This window comes from Acipenser ruthenus, chromosome 25 (assembly GCF_902713425.1).
Source record: "Acipenser ruthenus chromosome 25, fAciRut3.2 maternal haplotype, whole genome shotgun sequence".
Classification (NCBI taxonomy): domain Eukaryota; kingdom Metazoa; phylum Chordata; class Actinopteri; order Acipenseriformes; family Acipenseridae; genus Acipenser; species Acipenser ruthenus.
In genome coordinates, this window is record NC_081213.1 from 20,311,819 (window position 1) to 20,331,143 (window position 19,325).

A 19,325-nucleotide genomic window follows, 5' to 3' on the forward strand; every position below is an offset into this window, starting at 1 on the left:
ATAATGTGATTCTGATGTTCATTGACCCAGTTAGAGCCGTGCAGCAACGTAGCGAACGAGAAATACTATATTATGTTGAACAGAGGAATTACAAATAAATAATTCAAGAACATTCTGAAGCAAGTCAGGTAAATAATGACGTGTGTCCTGTTATGCTGTACCTGTACAGATTCTTATCGGGTTATACTTACTGTTGCAAAACAGTTTCCTTTCTCAGATGTGGAGAGCCCTTGAACCAAGGCCTACATTCTTTTTTTGTTTACCGTTTTCTTTTACAACTGTTCATAATCAAAACTATTTTGTAATACGGCGTACTGAATTAAAAAATATATAGTATTAGTCACAGTAATTAACTGAGATTTTTGTATTTATTTGTTAATATTAGTATGTATAATAATAACAATAAAACCACTTTTTAGGTCGCCAGTCCCTAAGGAGCTATCCAGTGTACCGGACCCTCTGCCAGTACAGAATTGAGCACGCGTGGGCTGTGGCACCATTCCAGGTGTACTAGATGGTTTTGTTCAAATATTTTGCAAGGTGGTCTTGATTAGTGCATATCTCTGAAACCAGTCGTGATTATTTCTGCAGATTATCTTGCTGCAACTCTGGAGGCTGTTCAAGCTGTAATTCATGGAGCCAACTACTGTACCCTGCAGGCAAAGGTCTCAATGGCAAAGTGGTCTATTTTCTACAGGCGTACAAAGCCAGTTTTTTCTAGAATCTAGATAAAAACTGGGAGTTAATAAATGAAGCGCCACAAAGAACACGCACCTTCATCATTTGCAATGAGAGACAGAAAAAAAAACATTTTCTTCCTTTTTAATACAGCTTTATTTTAATAAAACCAGCTACTTATATTATAAAGTGCCAGTCAGCAACAAAAAAAAAAAAAACCCTAGGTTTTTAATTCTATAGTACATACACATCAGCAACATCTTGCCTTGAAAATGGTACAATAACCCCATTTATCTATACACAGGTTTCTAAGTTTTCTGTTATATATGTACAATATATTATCTGCAGGGGTCCAGGACACCTCACATTGTAGTTCGCATTGCTGTGCAAGCCTGACAACAGTAAATCAAGGGTTTGGGGTCAATTTGGCAAATTAGGCATTCAGGATTTACAATTAAAAAATTCTGCCAGTCCATAACGGTATTCTTTTTTTAGCCCCTTATCTGGGACTGCAATAATTAGACCGGATTTTAAAAGTCCATCACAGGGAGAGTTTGTGTCAGAGCGAGAGAGGGCTCATATATTCAATATTAAACAGGGCTGTTAACAGGAAAAAGTCTAAAGAGCTGAATAATACATTCGTTTCTTATAAAAACAGCAATAATCAAAACTGGGGCTTGTCTTGTATATTTAAACTGTAAAGAATGGATTGGGGCAGATTCTCTTTTCTAAGGTAGCCCAGCAGTATTCTGGCACCCCTAAATAAGAAAACATTAGCTCAAACATTTAGTCACTGTTGAAAACAATCCCAATTGTTTATGGATGGTGTTACTTATTGATCGTGTAAACATCCAAGGACTTTTTTTTTTATTACTCCATTTTGAAATGGCTTTAAAACAGAAACAACCACCTTCAAGATGTATTGGACACATTCCACAAAAGCACAAAGAGACAGCAAATGAGAACAACCAAAACTACTGGACCCCTGGTTTTCTGTGAATTATAGTATACAAAACAACCCTCACCCCTTAACAATAGCCCCAAAACAACATTACAAATAAACCAGTGCCACACTCATTTTTTTTTTTTTTTTATAATTTTAATTACGTAAAGCTTAAACCTTAAGATTCTCAATAGGTTTCTCATGCAATGAGACACCAGAAACAGGTCAGTCTTCAAAAGTACTGCAGAAAAGTACTGTTGGGATTCTGTTGGGTGTCATAGCCAAGGAGCTCAATGACCTGTTTCTTGGTGTGGGAAAAAAATAAATAGTGATTCTATTTTGTGGATGGAAAGGTTTTAAGCAAAACCCACCTTTTGATAACCACTATTAACGAAATGCTGTCATCGTAACAGAAGGCACCATTACACTGGGATAATACTTTGGATTCAATCCTGGCATGTGGTTGCTAATCAAGATTTGGGGGGGGGGGGTAAAAATAAAACAGAACAGTATTTGAATAGGGAACCAGGGCAACTAACCTTAATTACAGATTATATGCAACTGCTTTATATTATTAGGAGCAGGGTCTCTCACCTTAAGAGACACACTGCAAGATACTAGTCTTAAACTAGGGCCATCCATCAGAGTTCCACTCTGTATAAGCATGGTCCACAAGACAATCATACATATTATACAACTGCCCTTACAGATGTGAGATCTAAACTTCTAGTATAGACCCTACACGGTAAGGTCTAAGCAAGTTGGAGTTCTACACTGTTTTTAATCAAAAATAAAAGATAACTTATGTTACTGCATCTCTGAAGTTGGTAGGCCTAATTGTATTGCATAGTAGAGTAAAGGCTTTGACACCTTTGTTTCTCGAAGCAATGAACGTTAGTTAGGAAGTGGGAGTTAAAGCATCACAAGGGTAGCTGTTGAGAATTCAGACAAACCGAGACTTTTCCAGGACATAAACACGTCTAAACTAAGAGACAGCCAAAGATATCTTGGCAGGACAGCAGCTATCAGTGTCCAGAAACAGCCTGTTCCCAAAGAAGCCTTGATCTCCCTGACCCATAATGAATGCATTTTTACATTTTATTTTAAGTGTCCTCAAAAGCCCCAGAGCAGCTTGCTGCCAGACAGTTCACTGATATTACATATCTGCAGTTGGAAACTCGTGTTTCTGAACACAAAAGGATGTGCACCAAACATTTCTACCTACATGCTAACACACACAATTAACTTAGATAAGTGCATATCTATTTACCTTTACAGTAAAAGACAGAAGCACAGGTGTTTTATTGTGTACTGTGCAGCTTTTGTAGACAAACACAGTCATCTTCAAGTGTTGTAATAATGTGCACATACCCTTCTGACTCAGTGCAATGCTGTCAACAATGCTGCCTCCTACATTTTTTTTTTTAATTTTCAACAGCAACATCCATCAAAAATGGATGGTTCTCAGGCTTTAAAAACAAAATAAATAAATAAAAAAAAACAGAATTAAGTTTCTCCCCCAATATCCACAAGAGATCATCCAGTGCAGTGCAGAACAGGAAAGGGGCAGTCTAAAACATTGGTTTAAAATCCTTGCCACTCCTAGTTGGTAGATAACCACAGAATTATTCAGAAACCAAAATGTGATGGTTTTCAATACTGGAAGTGTTACTGGCCATCTAGAAATGGTTGTAGTTAACCACCTAGGCATATCTGTAACTGACCACGTAGCCTAGGGCCAAATGTCCACCGTCTGTTAACATCACTGCTTTGGATTAGTTATAGTTGGGCACCTATTACATATTTTTATTTTTACACCCGATAAGCTGGTTAGATACCAAGACCCCCCCCCCCGCCCGCCCCCAAAAAAGGAAAATCCTAAAAAATGTGATTTGATAATTACAGCATTGTTCCTGTACTTAAAGTTCTTCTTATTAAAAGGCAGCTGGTGCTTCTGTGGTAGATAGATCGAGCAGCACGTTTTGTTTTGAAGAGATTTCACAGAGCCCAAGGGACTGCATTCAAGTGCTTGGAGGTGCCAAAATCAGAGCCACCCCAGACTGATTAATTTCAAGACAGCCCCAAAACCAAATGGAAGCGCTTTGAAGTCACATCCTTCACAAGATGCATCTGCCTCCACATTCCTGCAGCGGCCAGGTTCTCAAGCAATTGTCCCTGTGTGTGTGTGTGTGTGTTTAATGTTTTTTCTTTTTTTCTTTTAAATGTAAAATCACATCCCCAGAGCAAGACTAACATGGATTGGCAGTGTGGCTCTAGAAATGTGATATGTAAATTTGACAACAATTTAAAAATGAGTTTATCTTAGAATTGTTTACAAATGAAAATATGTGCATATCTACATTTATAGATAGTTAAACATGGGTAAAGATGCAGGTCATTTATACATCTGGGTAACCTGTATTACATGTGTGTTGACTCAGTACAGAGTCTGTATGTATGTATGTATGTATGCGAGTATGCATGTGTGTGCGCGCGAGGGTGTTTGTCTTTGCAGCAGTTCACGTCCCTGGGTCCCTGGCCCCTTCAGTTGGTGTCCATTCTGTCTTCCCCCTCCTCTGGAGCTTTGCCCACAGAGGCCGAGGAGGGCGTGCTCTGGACCGACTCGTTATCCCGACGCTGGTAAAACAGCACGTATGCTGCCTTTGTCTGCAGAGAAAAGATAAAGGGAGGGTTACAGTCTAGCATTCAGGAGCAGGGTAGGAGGACAGGATGGAACAGAACAGATATTAGGCAAGGTACAGAAAGAGAATGGATAGATGGAGACTGATTACTGTGAAGAAAAAAAAAAACACACACACACACACACACCACCACACATTTTTCATAAAACAAAACTTAATATGTCAATACCTCCAAGATGCTGAGTCATAGCTGCATCATTATTTTTTTGGGGGTCCACAATTTTAGCAAAGAAGGTGACAAGGTTAAAAAAAACAAAACACACCACACTGAATGACAGAAAGGTAAAGGAGATTGCTGAGATTGTGTCACACCCAGAAGCTGAAACACTCACCACAATCTGATCCTCTGAGGCAGAGGAGACACTACTGTCATCAAAGTAATACCATTTCTCATCAGCCTTGTTCTTGGCATAGGCGGTGTCTGTAAAGAATTAAGAGAATGATTATAAAACAATTTACCAGCAGGTTCCATGATCATGCAATACAATGGAACTGAAAAGAGGAACTCTGTTCACTGCACTTCCAGTGGAAGAGGCAGCTTTACATATTAAACACAAATACATCTACCCACCAAACAGCTTCTGCATAGATTTATTGGACAACATTTGTTGCGTTTTGCAGATGGGCGTGAACTTTATTCTAAACTCTTTTGTTCTAATCATTTTACTAAACGTATTCATGGATTTTAAAAGCATTTTACATTTTAAAGTGTTGGTATGGGAATTCCCAAATCCTATCTGGGACCTCCTGCATCCCGCTAGGCTTTCTAATTCTAAGAAATGCCTCAAACAAAATACATGGCTTATTGTTTAAATTAAAATAGCAGCAGTAAGGAAATAATAAAACCAGCAGTATGAATCATCATGTACAGTTGAGTAAACATCTGTGGGAGGTATAACTAGCGCAGTAAATTGTTTCTGTGGCACTGTCTTATCGTAACTAGCACAGAGGACAGACAATCTACTATTGCACAATGCTTTAAAACATAAGTCACTGTTGATTAAGGGTGTTACAGTCAGAAGATAAGGGGACTTAAATCAAATCACACAACTTCAGGCTTTTTTTAAGATGACCAAATCCTTTTATACATGACAATTTATATAGGAACAAACCAGGAAGTATTTTTATGTTGTTATAATCATTTTAAATACATTGTTTGGTTCAGACACAGACCAGTGAACTAGAAACCAGAAAGAACAGCTGTGAGGAAGCTGTTGCTGCTCTGGTCTCAATTTTCCAAAACATATTAAAACCCCCACACCCCATTTCAAATAATGTTGGCCTATTCCCACACAGGTTCTACCTGGTCATCAAAACCAATGATGTAACAAGATACAAATATCAATTATTTTAAGTGGTGCAACAATGAATGCTGTAGACAACAGAAATGGTATGCTATTAATTTTTCAGTGCCGTTATATACCAACCAGTGCTACTTACAATGCCCACCACCCATCCCTCCATAGTGGTTGGAAACAGCGATGAGGTCATATATGTAGGGCCCTGCCTTTGGGTCACAGACAAACTCAGACATGTTCAAGTCCCTGAGAATGAGAGAGAAAGGTTTTCATCAGATGATTGATTTTCTTGTTGGTTTAATTTTATACATTTTGCAACTATAGCTGCCAGATAAGTTTGTCAACCTTACCGATTGTGAAAGCTGTCGACTGCAAAAGGATTATGCAATGCTAATTTTGTCTAGGTCACTTAAATATTTATGACATGTTTGTTTTTGAACTGTTGACTCTTAGCAACAGTAAGTGCTTGCTATCAAGAGATTGTAGTAAACACATAGCAAATGACACCCCTTTGTCTGGTGCCATTGCCTGTCTGATGGGAAAAATCACTGGCATTGCTCATTGCTACTCTCATGACATCCAGCCACTGCAAATAGGAGATACCTCATGGGACCCAGTAATAAATCGGTATTAAAAAAATAGCTTTGTACGCAGGTGGATTCTCGCAGTTAATCTTGCTCTTAATCAGTTTTATCTTGCTCTTAGTTGTATTAATACTTGTACTGTGATTCTTGAAATATATTTTTTGTTTACGACTGTAAGTTGCCCTGGGTAAGGGTGTGTGCTAAGAAATAAATAATAATAATAAAGGCTGTTTCTTTCAGCCACTTCAATAAAGGGCTCATTGCCTGAACAGTATAACTCACCAACATGATGGATGAAGTAGGATAACTGAAATAGCCGAAAATATAATGATACAGTGCCATCTGTCGCACAATCACAGTTTTGCTTGTATTTGGAGTTGAGGATTTTGGAGTAGGGAGAGTGGTGTTGGCCTAGCAGGAAGGGGAGAGGGACAGGGAGGAAAACTGGGCTGGTGTCAATTTTCCTACCCCTTACCTGACTGGGAAGTCTACCACAGTATCCAGCTTGTCTCTCCAGCAGCGGTTATATGAGAAACGTTTCAGATGGACGACCAGAATGTGTGGAAGGGACCACAAATCAAATTTTTTTGTGGCCTGTTGGTGCTTCTTGCAGGTGGGGCAATACCTGTGGATTACACCAAGTGTAAAGGTTGTAGAGGTTGATCAAATAACATATGCCCATTAAGAAAATTCAACTGTGACCCCCCCCCCCCCCCAAAGAGCTCACCAGGGGTCATGTTCTCCAAGCGTCTCCATGGTGGTAAAGAGCTCGATACAGTCTCTCAGGGCCACTGTCGCCTTCTTCTTCTGGTGCTGCAACATGCTCTCATGTTTCTCATAAGCCTGGAAAAAGAAAGAAAACACAGAAAAAAGCGAATACAGCATTACATGCAATTCAAAACAACACACATATGGACATTCTGGTTATTAATATTCCAAATATATGTTAATGTGTGTGATTTTATATATAAAACACCTCTATGCTGCTGCACGCACACCCTATGGAATTCAAACAAGAGGATACCACCACACTGCTCAGACACATAAACACACATGCAGCCCCTTCCAACTAGCTGTAGTACTGACCTCTGCCTCCTGGTTGTCATAGTATAGCTTCTTAGATTCGGAATCCCAGTCAATCGCAACTGTGGATTGTGCTGTAGATAATAGTTAGGATTGTTAAATACAGTATGAAACAGTGTGAGGATTATAATTCACAACACAGGCCAATCCTCAAGAGTTGCTTAAAATATATTAGAAATATAATGGTAAAAGATTTTGAAATAAAAAACGGTTCACCAAATACAAGCACATTCAAATCCAGGACATGCAAACACCCAAGCACAGGTAAGAGGTTCATGGAACAGCCACTAAACATTTACAGTAGAGAAGTGTGTGAGTCTGACTGATTTGTGTTCGCCTAGAGAGGTTGTTTGACATAATGGCTGAACTAGGTTTGGCAGTAGAGCACAACTACCCCAGAGTTATACCCAGAATGATTCTTACCGTTGAGTTTGAGGACTGTGTTATCGCTGGTAAGTGAGCTGATGTCAGCTGTGCCATACGAGTTCACCATACTGAAAGTGAACAGCTTTGCCGGACAGTTAGCTGACTTGGCTGAAGTTTTTTGGATGCCAGCGACAGACACATTTTCTGGGTCCTCGCAATCCTCTTCCCTGACAGAGCCCTCTGATTGGCAGTTACCAGGTTCTATGAAAATATCTTGGTTTGGCCTGGCTACCTCCTGGTGTTCCATCTCCTCATCTTCTCCTGCAACAAAACAAACAGAGAGGTGCTTGACTCCCATTTCAGCAGTGGCACATACACAAATTTAAAGGCGGCAGTCTTCTGGACCTTACCTTCACACACCCCATTCGGTCCATTGCTGGTCCCTGCCTGGGAATGTTGTCTGCTGCTGCTGGCTGCCTCTGTGGGTCCCCCACTGCACGATGGTGCCTCTGCTGGTTCACAACCACACACTCCCAGCTCTGCTGCCTGGCTGGGGCACCCTGCTGACTCTGCAGCCTGGCTAGTGGGGCTGCTGCTGCTACTGCTAGTGCTGCTCCGTCCACTTGCACTGCTACTGCCAGCTGCTGCAGTGGCTTTCCCCTCACAACCTGTGACCTGCGGGCTTTTCACATAGCGGCTGAAACAAAAAGCAACTTATGTATAGCAATACAAATATTTGTTCTTGCAGAGGTACAGGTTTATCTTAGCATGTTTTACCCTATGCTGTATTTATTTTTAAAACTGTACCTGCACTGTTGAAACATCAACATCAATTGCTAGATAGGCTTTTGGACCCAGACAGTGCAAATTAAGCAAAGGCATTATAGGTTCAGATTAGGAAATTTAGTTAGTAGCTGAGGTCTACTTGAGAACTGTTAGCAAAACCGAATCAAACACCCTTTCCAAATGCTATAAATCCCACCTTACCCAATTCTCTCCAGCACCCTTTCGTACAACAAGTCCACAGTGAGGTTCTGCTTGGGGAACGAGATGAGAAGGGGTTGCCCAAACAGGACAGTGCCTGTGGAGGAGCCTGTGTGCTTCATACGCCTCTCCCTAAAGTATATAGGCAGGCTGACTTGCTCCCCTTCCAACTCCTCCACCTCATACCTGTCGTGAAGAGAGAGAGATTAAAAGGAGGTCAGAGAGATTCCAATTCCAACAAGAAGTGTCAGTACATACTAGGGATGTCACGGTATACCGTGGTATAGATTACCACGTTTTTCAAATCGCAACCATTTCTCTATACCACGATTACCGAGTTCACGGTTTACCATGGTATGCAAAAGGGGTTTCTGTCTCTACTGGCTCCTCACTGCTGCTTCTCAGTTTTGAACTAAAAAATAAGCTGCACTGTCGTTTAAATTGTGTGGTGTTCATCACAGGAAACAGCTGTGTTGAAACTAAACAAGCAAAACAAATGTCAGATAGTAAACAAAGTCATACAGCTAATGAAAGTGACCTCTTTCCACCTGAAACTGATATAATCATCCATCTGGGGATATTTTGTGTATGAAAAAACATGAAGGGCTTTCTTACTGAGGATGGAAAACCAGCATGCAGAGCATGCAGGATTTGGGTAACAGCTAGAGGTGGGAATACATCCAACCTCTTCACCCGTATCACCCATCCCTGTATAGAGAAGCTCAGGTATGTAAATTCTTAGTATACTCAATCACTTTCTAGAATTAAAATACGCTTTGTTTTGTGTAGAAGTAATAGATGCTGCTTGCAAACTCTACACAGTAAGCTTGTATTGCAGGAACACGTTGTGGCCAAATAAATAACTGCAGCTGACTAACTTGGTCAAAACAGATTTAAAACAGTGACAGTTCCACATTTCTTTTTCTTTTGCCATTTAATATAAAGCTGATGAGTTAATCAAATGTATTATTAAAAGTCTCACCACTACAGCACGGATTAACAGTTCACTATGGATTATGAATTGTAAAGTCAGAGGCGATCTGAAAATTTGCATACCCAGTACATAATATAACTATTTAACATTATTTACAGCTGTATTTCGTTTCTCAACTGCAATTCTGCACACAATACAGTTCAAATTCAAAGTGATGGAAAATATTTGGAAACTATATAAATTTTGTACGGAAAAATGTAACTACAGTAAGAACACTTAAACAGCTTAACATAGCTGTTTTAAAACGGACAGCTTAATGTCAAAAGTAATACAACTTATTTTTTTAATTAATAAAAATGAGTTGACTACTGTGTATTTCTTTAAATAGCCATTTTAAAAATGACATTATACCGTGGTATGATGATAACCGGAGGTATATTTTTTGACGGTTATCATACTGTCAAAATGTCATACCGCGACATCCCTAGTAGATACCATACTATTTTAACGCAACATTTGGAATATAAAGTTAGAAAAGACACTCACAAAAAGATATCGTCTCTGTCCATGATGTGATTCAGTCCCTCATCACGGCGGTAGATTTTATGGAACCGGTGATTGTACACATCTGCTACCACCATCTGAAAAGATCAGCACCAGTTTCATAGCGTCAGTATCGTGTGTTCTTCTCTGCCTTTGTATTAAAGAAAGACCTCTTCCTCAAAGCAAGATCATGCAGTTACCTAATAACACACAAGAGCGGGCAACACAACCATTGTCTATAACGCCTGTCAGTTGCTCACTCCAATGGCTAGGCTTTTTTGTTCATAGAAGTTGGCTAGTAGTTAGTGATGCTACTTTAGTGGTTCATCATGTCCGCTATCTGGCCAAGTTTCTATCTTTTGCATATGCCCAGTGGGTATCTGGGTGTAACAAAGATCAAAATATTACTGAAGAGGCACAGCGGGAAGCGGGTCTTTCAGCAAATACATGGTCTTGCAAATCAAACCGCTAAACTCACTAGACGCTACAGACTCTTATGCAGCAATATGTTAGGAAGATGTGAGGCCTGTACATAGCATGGTAATTATTAAGACCTTGTAGGTGGAGTTCCAGTCATAAAAAAGTCACATGATTATTTAGTAGCCTTGAACTTTCTCCTACAATCTGTGCCTGAGTAATATCCCTAAGGAACCAAACTCGCATTCCTTCCCACTAACAATTAGGCTAATTTATTTAATACATTGGGTGCAGTTTAATTGGCACAGATTTTTTTCAAGTCTGACGATCCGATTCAGTACGTGAAACATGAGCATTGTTTGCTTACGTTGTCAGCTAGGACGCCAGACAGTTTCGACAGCGTGGTGCATAGATCAGCCACAGTGCCCAGCTTGGGGACCACTACCCTGTACTGGAACAAAAAAAAGAAGAGCAGTTAGAATGGGGCCCTACCTGGCATGGGACAGCATTAGCCCTGTTCTACTGTAAAGCTGCTTAACTCCTAGAGCCTTCTCTGGTACATCTTTGTCTTCACAGTCCATACAAAGTTTTCCATAGTGCTCTTCTTGAATTAGGTCTTACACATTTTTTAAATTCAGTAAGCAGAAGATATTAGCCTAACCAATTATATGCAACAATTTGCGGAAATATTAAGCGCCTCTTTGAAGAGGTAATTAGACAGTACATGAATGTAAATGTTTTATCAGGGATGATAGAAGGATGAGAAAAAAAATGAGTCCATAAAATAAGCGACAGTTCATGTTTTTCAAATCATTTTTGAACTTGAGCCTCAATACAGCCACACACACAATACCGCACTCGCTGTTATATTACCCATTTGTACCCATCATTTAAAAACATTGATTAAAAGGGAATGTCAGTCAAATTAGTACTTTAAAATGTTAAACATTTTCAGGCATGTAATAACAAACGATGCCAAGTTTTTAAATAATTCTGTGGAACACATGATATATGGGTGAGGCAATAATCATGTTCATACTTGCCCATATTGCTCTGTCATGAATTTAACTTTCAGGCTTCCTTTAATGCTAAAACTAAAAAAAAGGTGTCTTATTGTGGCACAAAAGGCAGTATTGGCTATCCCTGCAGTGATCTGGGCTCACCTGCATGGGCCTGGACTGGGGGTCTGCGCGCACCAAGAACACCTCCATGGTGCGGTCCTTCTTCATGGGCAGTGGCAGCGTGAGGTAGCAGAAAGGGTCAAAGGTGACTGAGACCATGGCACACTCAGGACACACTAGAGTGGACTTGAAGAGTCCGTGAACGGTGTCCACAATGATGGAGTCATTACGAAGCCGGTGATTTGTCCAGGCTTCCTTCGCCACTATCTATCAGCAGGCAGAAGAGACAGACATTTCAGGTTTTTTTTTTACTTTTCTGAAACAATTACACAAGAACATTGGCAGTATTAGAGATAACCCCTTTTATTTTTAATTTGACATGGTCACAGTTTAATGTCATCTCATTTGTTGCAATATATTTAACAATTAAAGAACATAAAAAAACAGATCCAAAATGCCTTCAAAACACAAAGCCTAGCCGGAAACTTATACATTTGGCACCACAAAATTGAAATAAAAGCACCATATAAAGCCTTAAAAGTGGATGCTGCGAGATGCACATTTTGGGGCAGCAGTGTGGAGTAGTGGTTAGGTCTCTGGACTCTTGAGCAGAGGGTCATGGATTCAATCCCCAGTGGGGACACTGCTGCTGTACCCTTGAGCAAGGTACTTTACCTAGATTGCTCCAGTAAAAACCCAACTGTATAAATGGGTAATTGTATGTAAAAATAATGTGAAATCTTGTAAGTCGCCCTGGATAAGGGCGTCTGCTAAGAAATAAATTATTATTATTATTATTATAAGGGACCAATAGAGAGCAAAATTAAGCAATCAATCACTGCATTAGCTGGTATTACAGGCAATCTAGTACCTCATCTGGCCTTCCCTCAGCATCCTTCAGTGCCAAGTAGGGCTTCTTTTTGACACGGTTGAGGTCCTCATGAAGCCCGTCCAGCAGAAAGGCCAGCAGCTCCTGGGAATCCTGCTGCTGGTATCCTGAAAACTGGGGGGCAAAGCGGCCCACCTGGGTCTGTTGGAGAGAAATAATGCTTATTGTTTACTCCCTTTAATTATTGTAACGATGGTTCTCCAGATAAATATTTTGTGGGCTGCAAAATGCAATCAAAATTATAGTGTTACTTGAAAATCCAAGCATTTTTGTATTCTGGTAGTCCTGAATCTGAAGAAGAGACCTGAATGCATTGAAAAGCAAGAAAACCTTAACTGTCCCAGTGAACATGGAGCCATACAGTTTCTCCATTATGTCGGGAAAGTAGGGTAGTGATGACATTTCTTTAGTATAGTACACATTCCCAACCAGCTGGTACCTTGAAAGTCCTAGGTGCTACATAGCTGCAGCGCCCAGACCACATCTGCTTGACCAGGTCTGCATAGGCTTCAGCGATCTCGCCTCGCATTCCCAGGGGGTTATCCCGATTTATCTCTGCCTCGTACTCATCCTGGAGAAAATACTCTGTCAGGGGGGCTGCATTACTCAGGCACTTTGGGAAAAACAAACAACAATGATCACTAGAACATAATGCATGCAAAGAATAGAATTAGAAATATTAGAACAGGCATGTGGACCTATAGATAATTTTGCTATGTCCATTAAAATCACCAACATAAATGGCTGCTATTTAAGTGTGTACAATATTGGCTCCATACCTGCAAAGCAGAGTTCATGAAGCAGGTGTTGCCCAGGTTGCTGAGCCCACAGAGGCCAGGCTGTGTCTGGGGTTCTCGGTAGCTGTATGATGAGCCGTAGGAACTGTACCCACCCACCCTGTCAAGAGATATAAAAGGCACTTAGGTCAAGAGTCAGAATTCTACATTTTAAACCCTACCATCAGTTAATCATGAACAGACATTTTAAAGTTTGACCATTTTTGGTCAATATCTGTTGCCACTGTATATACTGAGAGCGGGGCACGCAAGGTGTAGACATTGCCAAGATTTCAGAAAGACTGTATAAAGTGCTGTGCAGGACCCACCTGTTATTGGAGCTGGTGCTGTTGTTCAGCGTGTAGCTGGAGTTATTACTGTCTCCATTTGTTATGGTAGAGGAGATGGTGGCAGTGGAGTTGGTGGCAGTGGAGTTGGTGGCAGTGGAGTTGGATGGAAGCTTCGAGGAGGTAGTTAAATTCCTGGAGGTGGCCGTGCTGGATCTAAGAGCACAGGGAAAGCTGGCTGTCAGTCATGTGCATTTAAAAAAAAAAAAAAAAAAAGCTTGCAGTAAGAACTACTCTAAACTCACTTTGTGTAGCTTGTTTGCCTAGGCCATGTGCCATCTTCATTCTTTTTTTCTATCACGAGCACCTGTGTGGAAGAAAAAAAACAACACAAGTTCTTTCAATACAGGGTGCCTGGATTCCACTGCACAACTGTGATTGAACCCCATTACACACAACACAAAACACCTTAACATTTACATATTTGGCCATACAAAACACAAATCAAGCAGGGCAACTACAAGTTCACTAGTAACTGGCCAAATTCCAATGAAAAAATGCAGTTTAAAATCTTAATAAGGCAGGCCAACGGTTAAAATGCTTGCTCACTTTTTTGAACGTCTGCAGCTTGAGTGATATCTGTGCAATATGCAAATCATAATGACTGGAGCCACCTACCCTATTGCTAAAGCACTCCCACAGCAGAGATAGCTAGTTGGGACAGCAAGGGATATGCAAAACTACTAAAAAGGTCCTTGCTGCTGTTTGTTAGTAGTTGTTAAGAAGACCAAAACTAAATGACAGATCCAGCAGTCTTTTTATTTAGCCGATTTAAAAATCTGTCTTTCAGAGATGCCATGCGAGGGGTTCTACCTGTCCCTGAAAGAGCCCAGCGTCCTGCACAGTGCTGTCCGGCTTGTTCAGCTGTTCGTAAGTGTTGCTCATATACTTGTTCCACAGCCGGATCTCTTTGTCAGCAGAGATATTGAACAATGCCCTCATATCCTTTTCAATTGTGTCTGCAGTGAAGGAAAGACAAATCTGCATTAGCGTACAACACATCTGACTGATCCCAAGCAATCAGGAACAAACATTTTAGAACCTTTCAACAACTCTCTTTCATTCTTTCACCTTCTATTTCAAAAATTGGTAGGATTGCAGTAAACCATGTTTATTTTGATAACATAATATTCAAATATGTAATATGCAAATACTTGGCACCCAGCCAATGGGTAGAGGGCAGCACTCTTACAATGGTGCACAAAACTTTTCATAACTTTTTAACGAATATAAAAGGTAGAAAACTACATTTCTGAGAAAGACCTAATCAAATTACAATCAAGGCATAGAGACTGAAGAGTGTGCTATTGGTAACTAGAAACAAACTTTACAGTAACCAACAACCAATAATGCTTTACATACACATGTGTAAATTCATTATTCAGCACAGAAGTTCCCAACATCTCTAGCGGGAAGCCTAATTTGTATCATTGTCTTATCTCACTAGACGCTGTCCTAAGGGAAACCCACAGAATTACCCAACCCTTCTCCAGGGAATGGATAGGAGCGCCCCCCACATTCCACTTGTTTCCTTACCTATGGTATCTGCCTTGCTGAAATGCCGTTTCACCAAGTCATCCATGTTGTCGTTCTCACAGAGATTGAGCTCCAGGAGATAGACTTCCACTTTACAGTGTTTTACAAACATCCCGTGCTCTACTACCTGTGAACGACACACACCGAGCAGTCAGGGAGGAGGAGGCTTTCTAACTCTGTGAAGATTTCTGAACACAAGTACATAGGTATAGTGGCCACCTTTTGTCAGGTTCAAAAAATAGCATGTAAGTTTTATTATATACAAGAGCATTTTGGAAAAACATAAACCAGATTTGATTGAGAATGCTAAACCTTTTATATTAATGAAAAATCATGTCCTTTTCATTGAATGTTGTTTAATCACAGTTGAATTCTCCTCCAATTTATGTGTGCCCCCATTGCTAAACAAACACTTCCAGTGCTGACAACATTTAACCCACAATTGTCAATCATAATAGAGTAATACTAATGTGTAAAGCTGGGAATATTATTATTATTTATTTCTTAGCAGGCACCCTTACCCAGGGCTACCCAGGGAATATGAAGGTTATGGACGTCAACATGATCTTGCCAGAGCCAGCGCTATATCACTGGCTGTGGGGGTGATTATCTGACACCCCAGCAACATTCCTCCATGCTCACCCCTCCCACACTATCAGCAGGGAGTGACAGCAGCTGCATTCAGGGAGGGGAGATCAGGACAGCCCTGTTGAGTCACTCCTGTGTGAAAATGGTTCTGAAGCAAGTTTGAGCATGTGAACACTGCATTTCCACCTCCCAAACACAAACAGTATTGTAACTAATAAACAGTTTGAGCTGTAAATAATAGTTTTAATTGTGGACTCAAGAATGATAGTAGTAACAGAAAGTAGTACCAATATTAAAGGTTGATATGTGCAGGAGTGCAATTTCCTAAGGGTGTAAAATCTACATGGAAATCTGAGCACAGAGGTATTAAAAAAGTGTCACTAAACCATGAGGAACTTGAAATGCCTAACTCACCTTTCTGACAATGGGTCGCTGTCCTTCCACACAGCCATACCAGCTCATGAGCTTGTGCCAGGCCTCAGTAGGCACCAGAACATAGTCTAGCTCGTCTATTAGGTGTTCTTTCAGAGTCTGCTTCTCGGGGTCTGCCAAGGAGGGTAAAAGCAAGTTAAAGCCAAGCACACACTCACCATTACCACTCAATGTGTTTATAGATAAACGGGCATTGGAACATGAAAAAGGCAAGGACAGACCTAGGATCAAACAGGAGTTACTACTGCAGTAGTATCCCAAATAACAGTGTTACATAAAGCTGCACTTGGTAGATATTAATACATTGATGTTCTGTAGTAAAACCCACTAATTTATTTAGTAAACTCTGGAATCACATGTTTTCATTAGTATATAGGTATACCAGAATACATTTTATAATGTTAAGTTCATGAACATAAGACCCAGGCTGTTTTTAATCAACCTAAAGAAACCCCTAGTGAAAGCAGTATCTGCTTGGCTTACTACAGAACCTCAATCTAAATATAACAATATGATCTAGGAAGCTTGGTCAGTAATGAGTTTATTAAGGAAGAATGTCCTGCAAAGCTTTTGTATTTTACCTGAGAATAGCCCTGAATTATCAATGGGCCCAGGATACAACGTTTGCTCCCCCACATTGTACATGTCCCAGCTGTCAAAGCCCACATACTTCTTCCATTGCTTAAACCAGCGACTATCAATCAGAAACCTGTAAAAACCAAACAAAATGTAATTGAGAAGAGGCTTCTATAACCTACTTTTCAAGCCATGCTGCCATCATGAAACGTTCCCTGCCTATCGGTTGTGAGCCACATTAATTCCTTGAAGTTATTGTGACCTTCGACCACGTTCCATTATCAGATGTTCTACTTACTATTCTTTTTGTTGGAAAGTGTCAACTTTACATTCATTTGCAATTCATTCACTCATTCCCAGGAGGTTTCTGGTTTACAGCTGGTTTGTTCATGCAAGGCAATTATACAACAGGTAATGGTTATAATTTAAAACAGCACCAGATGTAATACCACTGCTAAACCTTCTCCATCACAGACCTCTTACCCTCCAACCTATTTTTATTGCCAATAAAGGAGTCAAGTCACCCTTGGCTGCAAAAAACATGAGAATTATTTCCAACACATTTGAACTAAATGTTCACAATTTCGGGTACAGCACTTCAGCCCACTAATTACCATTCTGAAGCATTTTAATATACATTCAGGTTCACAAAAAAGGCAGAACTTCCAGCCTACCCGAGTGTATGGGGGCTGTTCTATTCTATAAGGTTAGAAGTAATACTTTAATATATACCGGTATAATATTTTTGCGCCTGTGTGTTGTATTGTAATAGCCTATAAAAGATCATTGTTTCACACCACTGTCCACTACTCTGGACCAATTTAAAATCTGGCTCAGTTTGGGGAAAAAGTGGTAGCCTGTCTTCCCTCATTTTATGAAGTAGTTTTTAAGACGTCTATAGATCTATTACACCCCAGGGCAGGCTCTGAATGTCACGTCTCCACAAAAAATTACATTATAGAAATTGTGACACCAGTAATGCAAATCGAAACCAAAACAAAGTTAAGCAAAATGAAACTAGACTCACATTTACTACAAATGACAAAATCCAATTTCAGGCTATCCAATATAGCAACAGCAAGGATGTGCTAATCCTGTTTGATTTAAAGAACAGTCCAATCCACACTATTTTTTAGACCTCTTGAGTTTCAATTCCTGAACCACTGTGCCTGACAAGTAAAACGTGTGTCTTGTTTATGAAGCACAGCTTTTAAATGTAAACTAACAAACACTCTTGACAGCATTGAGCCCCGTAACCTCAATCTCCGCAACGCCACCAGTCAGTGTCTTCCCGATTGTCAACACAGGGATTTCTTTGCAGGAAGTGATCACCTTGTTCCATTACGCCAAGTCCAATTAAACCGGATTTATCCAAAAGGCGACACTGGGTTCTTTCCATGGTCTTTGTGGGCAATGCAAAAAGAATCTCTGGGCAATATCCAGCCTCCATGACAAAGCACTAAATCTAGCAGCCTCTCCGGCTTGGGGCCTGGACCTCCCCGGGACCTTGCCTGGTTTACCATAATTTCTCTCTGCTCCGAAATACGGCCTGCCAAGTCCCACACCTTCCTAGCAACACTCTCTTACTATCTTCGGCCTTCTTTTACACATGGCTGGAACCCATGCTCAGGCAATTGTCTTGTTCCCCTCAATTGCGGTGTGTACATTATACTCAACGCAATATCCTCGTTCTAGTAATCGGGACACATAAGTATAAATCCGCACAGCCTCCCATTCACTCATTCAAGGGAACAATATATTTGATCCCCGGTATCTCTTGCTTCCCCATTGCCGGGTTTCATCAGTACTACTCCCCTGAACCAGGCCTGTAAGCCCCGGCTTCCCGACAAGATTTCTGCCGAGGTCTCAATACCGGGGACCGCTTACCATTTGTCGCCCTTGCGGAGCAGAGTTTTAAGCAAGGTTCCCACGATTTGTTTTTGGATGTCGGAAGCAGGTATAGGTGCCTGTACAGGTACCGGTTCGGAGTCGGGCTCGACCCCGCTACCCGGTTCGGATCCGCCTCCCTCCGCCATCGCGCAGTGTATGAATCGGGGCCGCGGGAACGCGGGTCAACGGGAAATACGAGCATCGGGAGCCAGCACGTACACAGACACGGGGCGCGCGCACGACTTGCACTACGCAATTGAGCTGAGGAGGCGAGCTGGGTCATTATGCCCAACGCTGATATATTTCCAAGGAGAGAAACTAGAAACTAGAACACTGTTATTAATGGTTCTTTATCAGTGTGAACAATCATTTGGCAATTGGCAAAGCTCAATTGAACACTAACTTTGTTTAATATGACCGTGAGTGTTATTTACAGATAGATATTTGTTTTTCGTTTTAATTCTGTGTATTTTTCCCTCTTAGTCACAAACAGTAGGCTGTACTACAAAAGAGCTCTAGGGCCATGTGATTAAAAAAAAAAAAAAATAATAATCGATTTTATACCAACAGCTAGATCTGGAGAAAAGCTAGAGGAGGCAGAACTCGGAAATGTATCAAATGCTTTTTTTTTTTTGTGA

At 40.6% G+C, this 19,325-nt stretch overlaps 1 protein-coding gene across 1 annotated transcript; it reads right to left on the minus strand.

The window, feature by feature from the left end:
* Nucleotides 1–808: 808 nt before the first annotated feature.
* LOC117414070 (ubiquitin carboxyl-terminal hydrolase 4-like) lies at nucleotides 809–18,921 on the minus strand. The gene is made up of 22 exons (XM_034023734.3): nucleotides 18,685–18,921; nucleotides 16,803–16,930; nucleotides 16,204–16,334; nucleotides 15,202–15,328; nucleotides 14,479–14,624; nucleotides 13,911–13,972; nucleotides 13,648–13,821; nucleotides 13,322–13,439; nucleotides 12,982–13,155; nucleotides 12,525–12,683; nucleotides 11,696–11,920; nucleotides 10,900–10,983; nucleotides 10,119–10,213; nucleotides 8,642–8,824; nucleotides 8,065–8,351; nucleotides 7,712–7,975; nucleotides 7,292–7,362; nucleotides 6,933–7,048; nucleotides 6,681–6,830; nucleotides 5,764–5,867; nucleotides 4,656–4,744; nucleotides 809–4,288 (listed from the first exon to the last, which is right to left on the minus strand). The coding sequence occupies exons 1-22, from the start codon at nucleotides 18,831–18,833 to the stop codon at nucleotides 4,166–4,168; spliced, it is 3,159 nt and encodes a 1,052-aa protein (XP_033879625.2). The 5' UTR covers nucleotides 18,834–18,921; the 3' UTR covers nucleotides 809–4,165.
* Between the last annotated feature and the right edge of the window lie 404 nt (nucleotides 18,922–19,325).

Coding starts and splice junctions, on each gene's coding strand:
- LOC117414070 (XM_034023734.3), bottom strand. CDS start 18,833: ATGGCGGAGGGAGGCGGATCCGAACCGGGTAGCGGGGTCGAGCCCGAC. Junction 13,440..13,647: donor AGCACCAGCTCCAATAACAG/GTGGGTCCTGCA, acceptor ATCTCTTGACAG/GGTGGGTGGGTACAGTTCCT. Junction 8,352..8,641: donor AGGGTGCTGGAGAGAATTGG/GTAAGGTGGGAT, acceptor TTTTTGTTTCAG/CCGCTATGTGAAAAGCCCGC.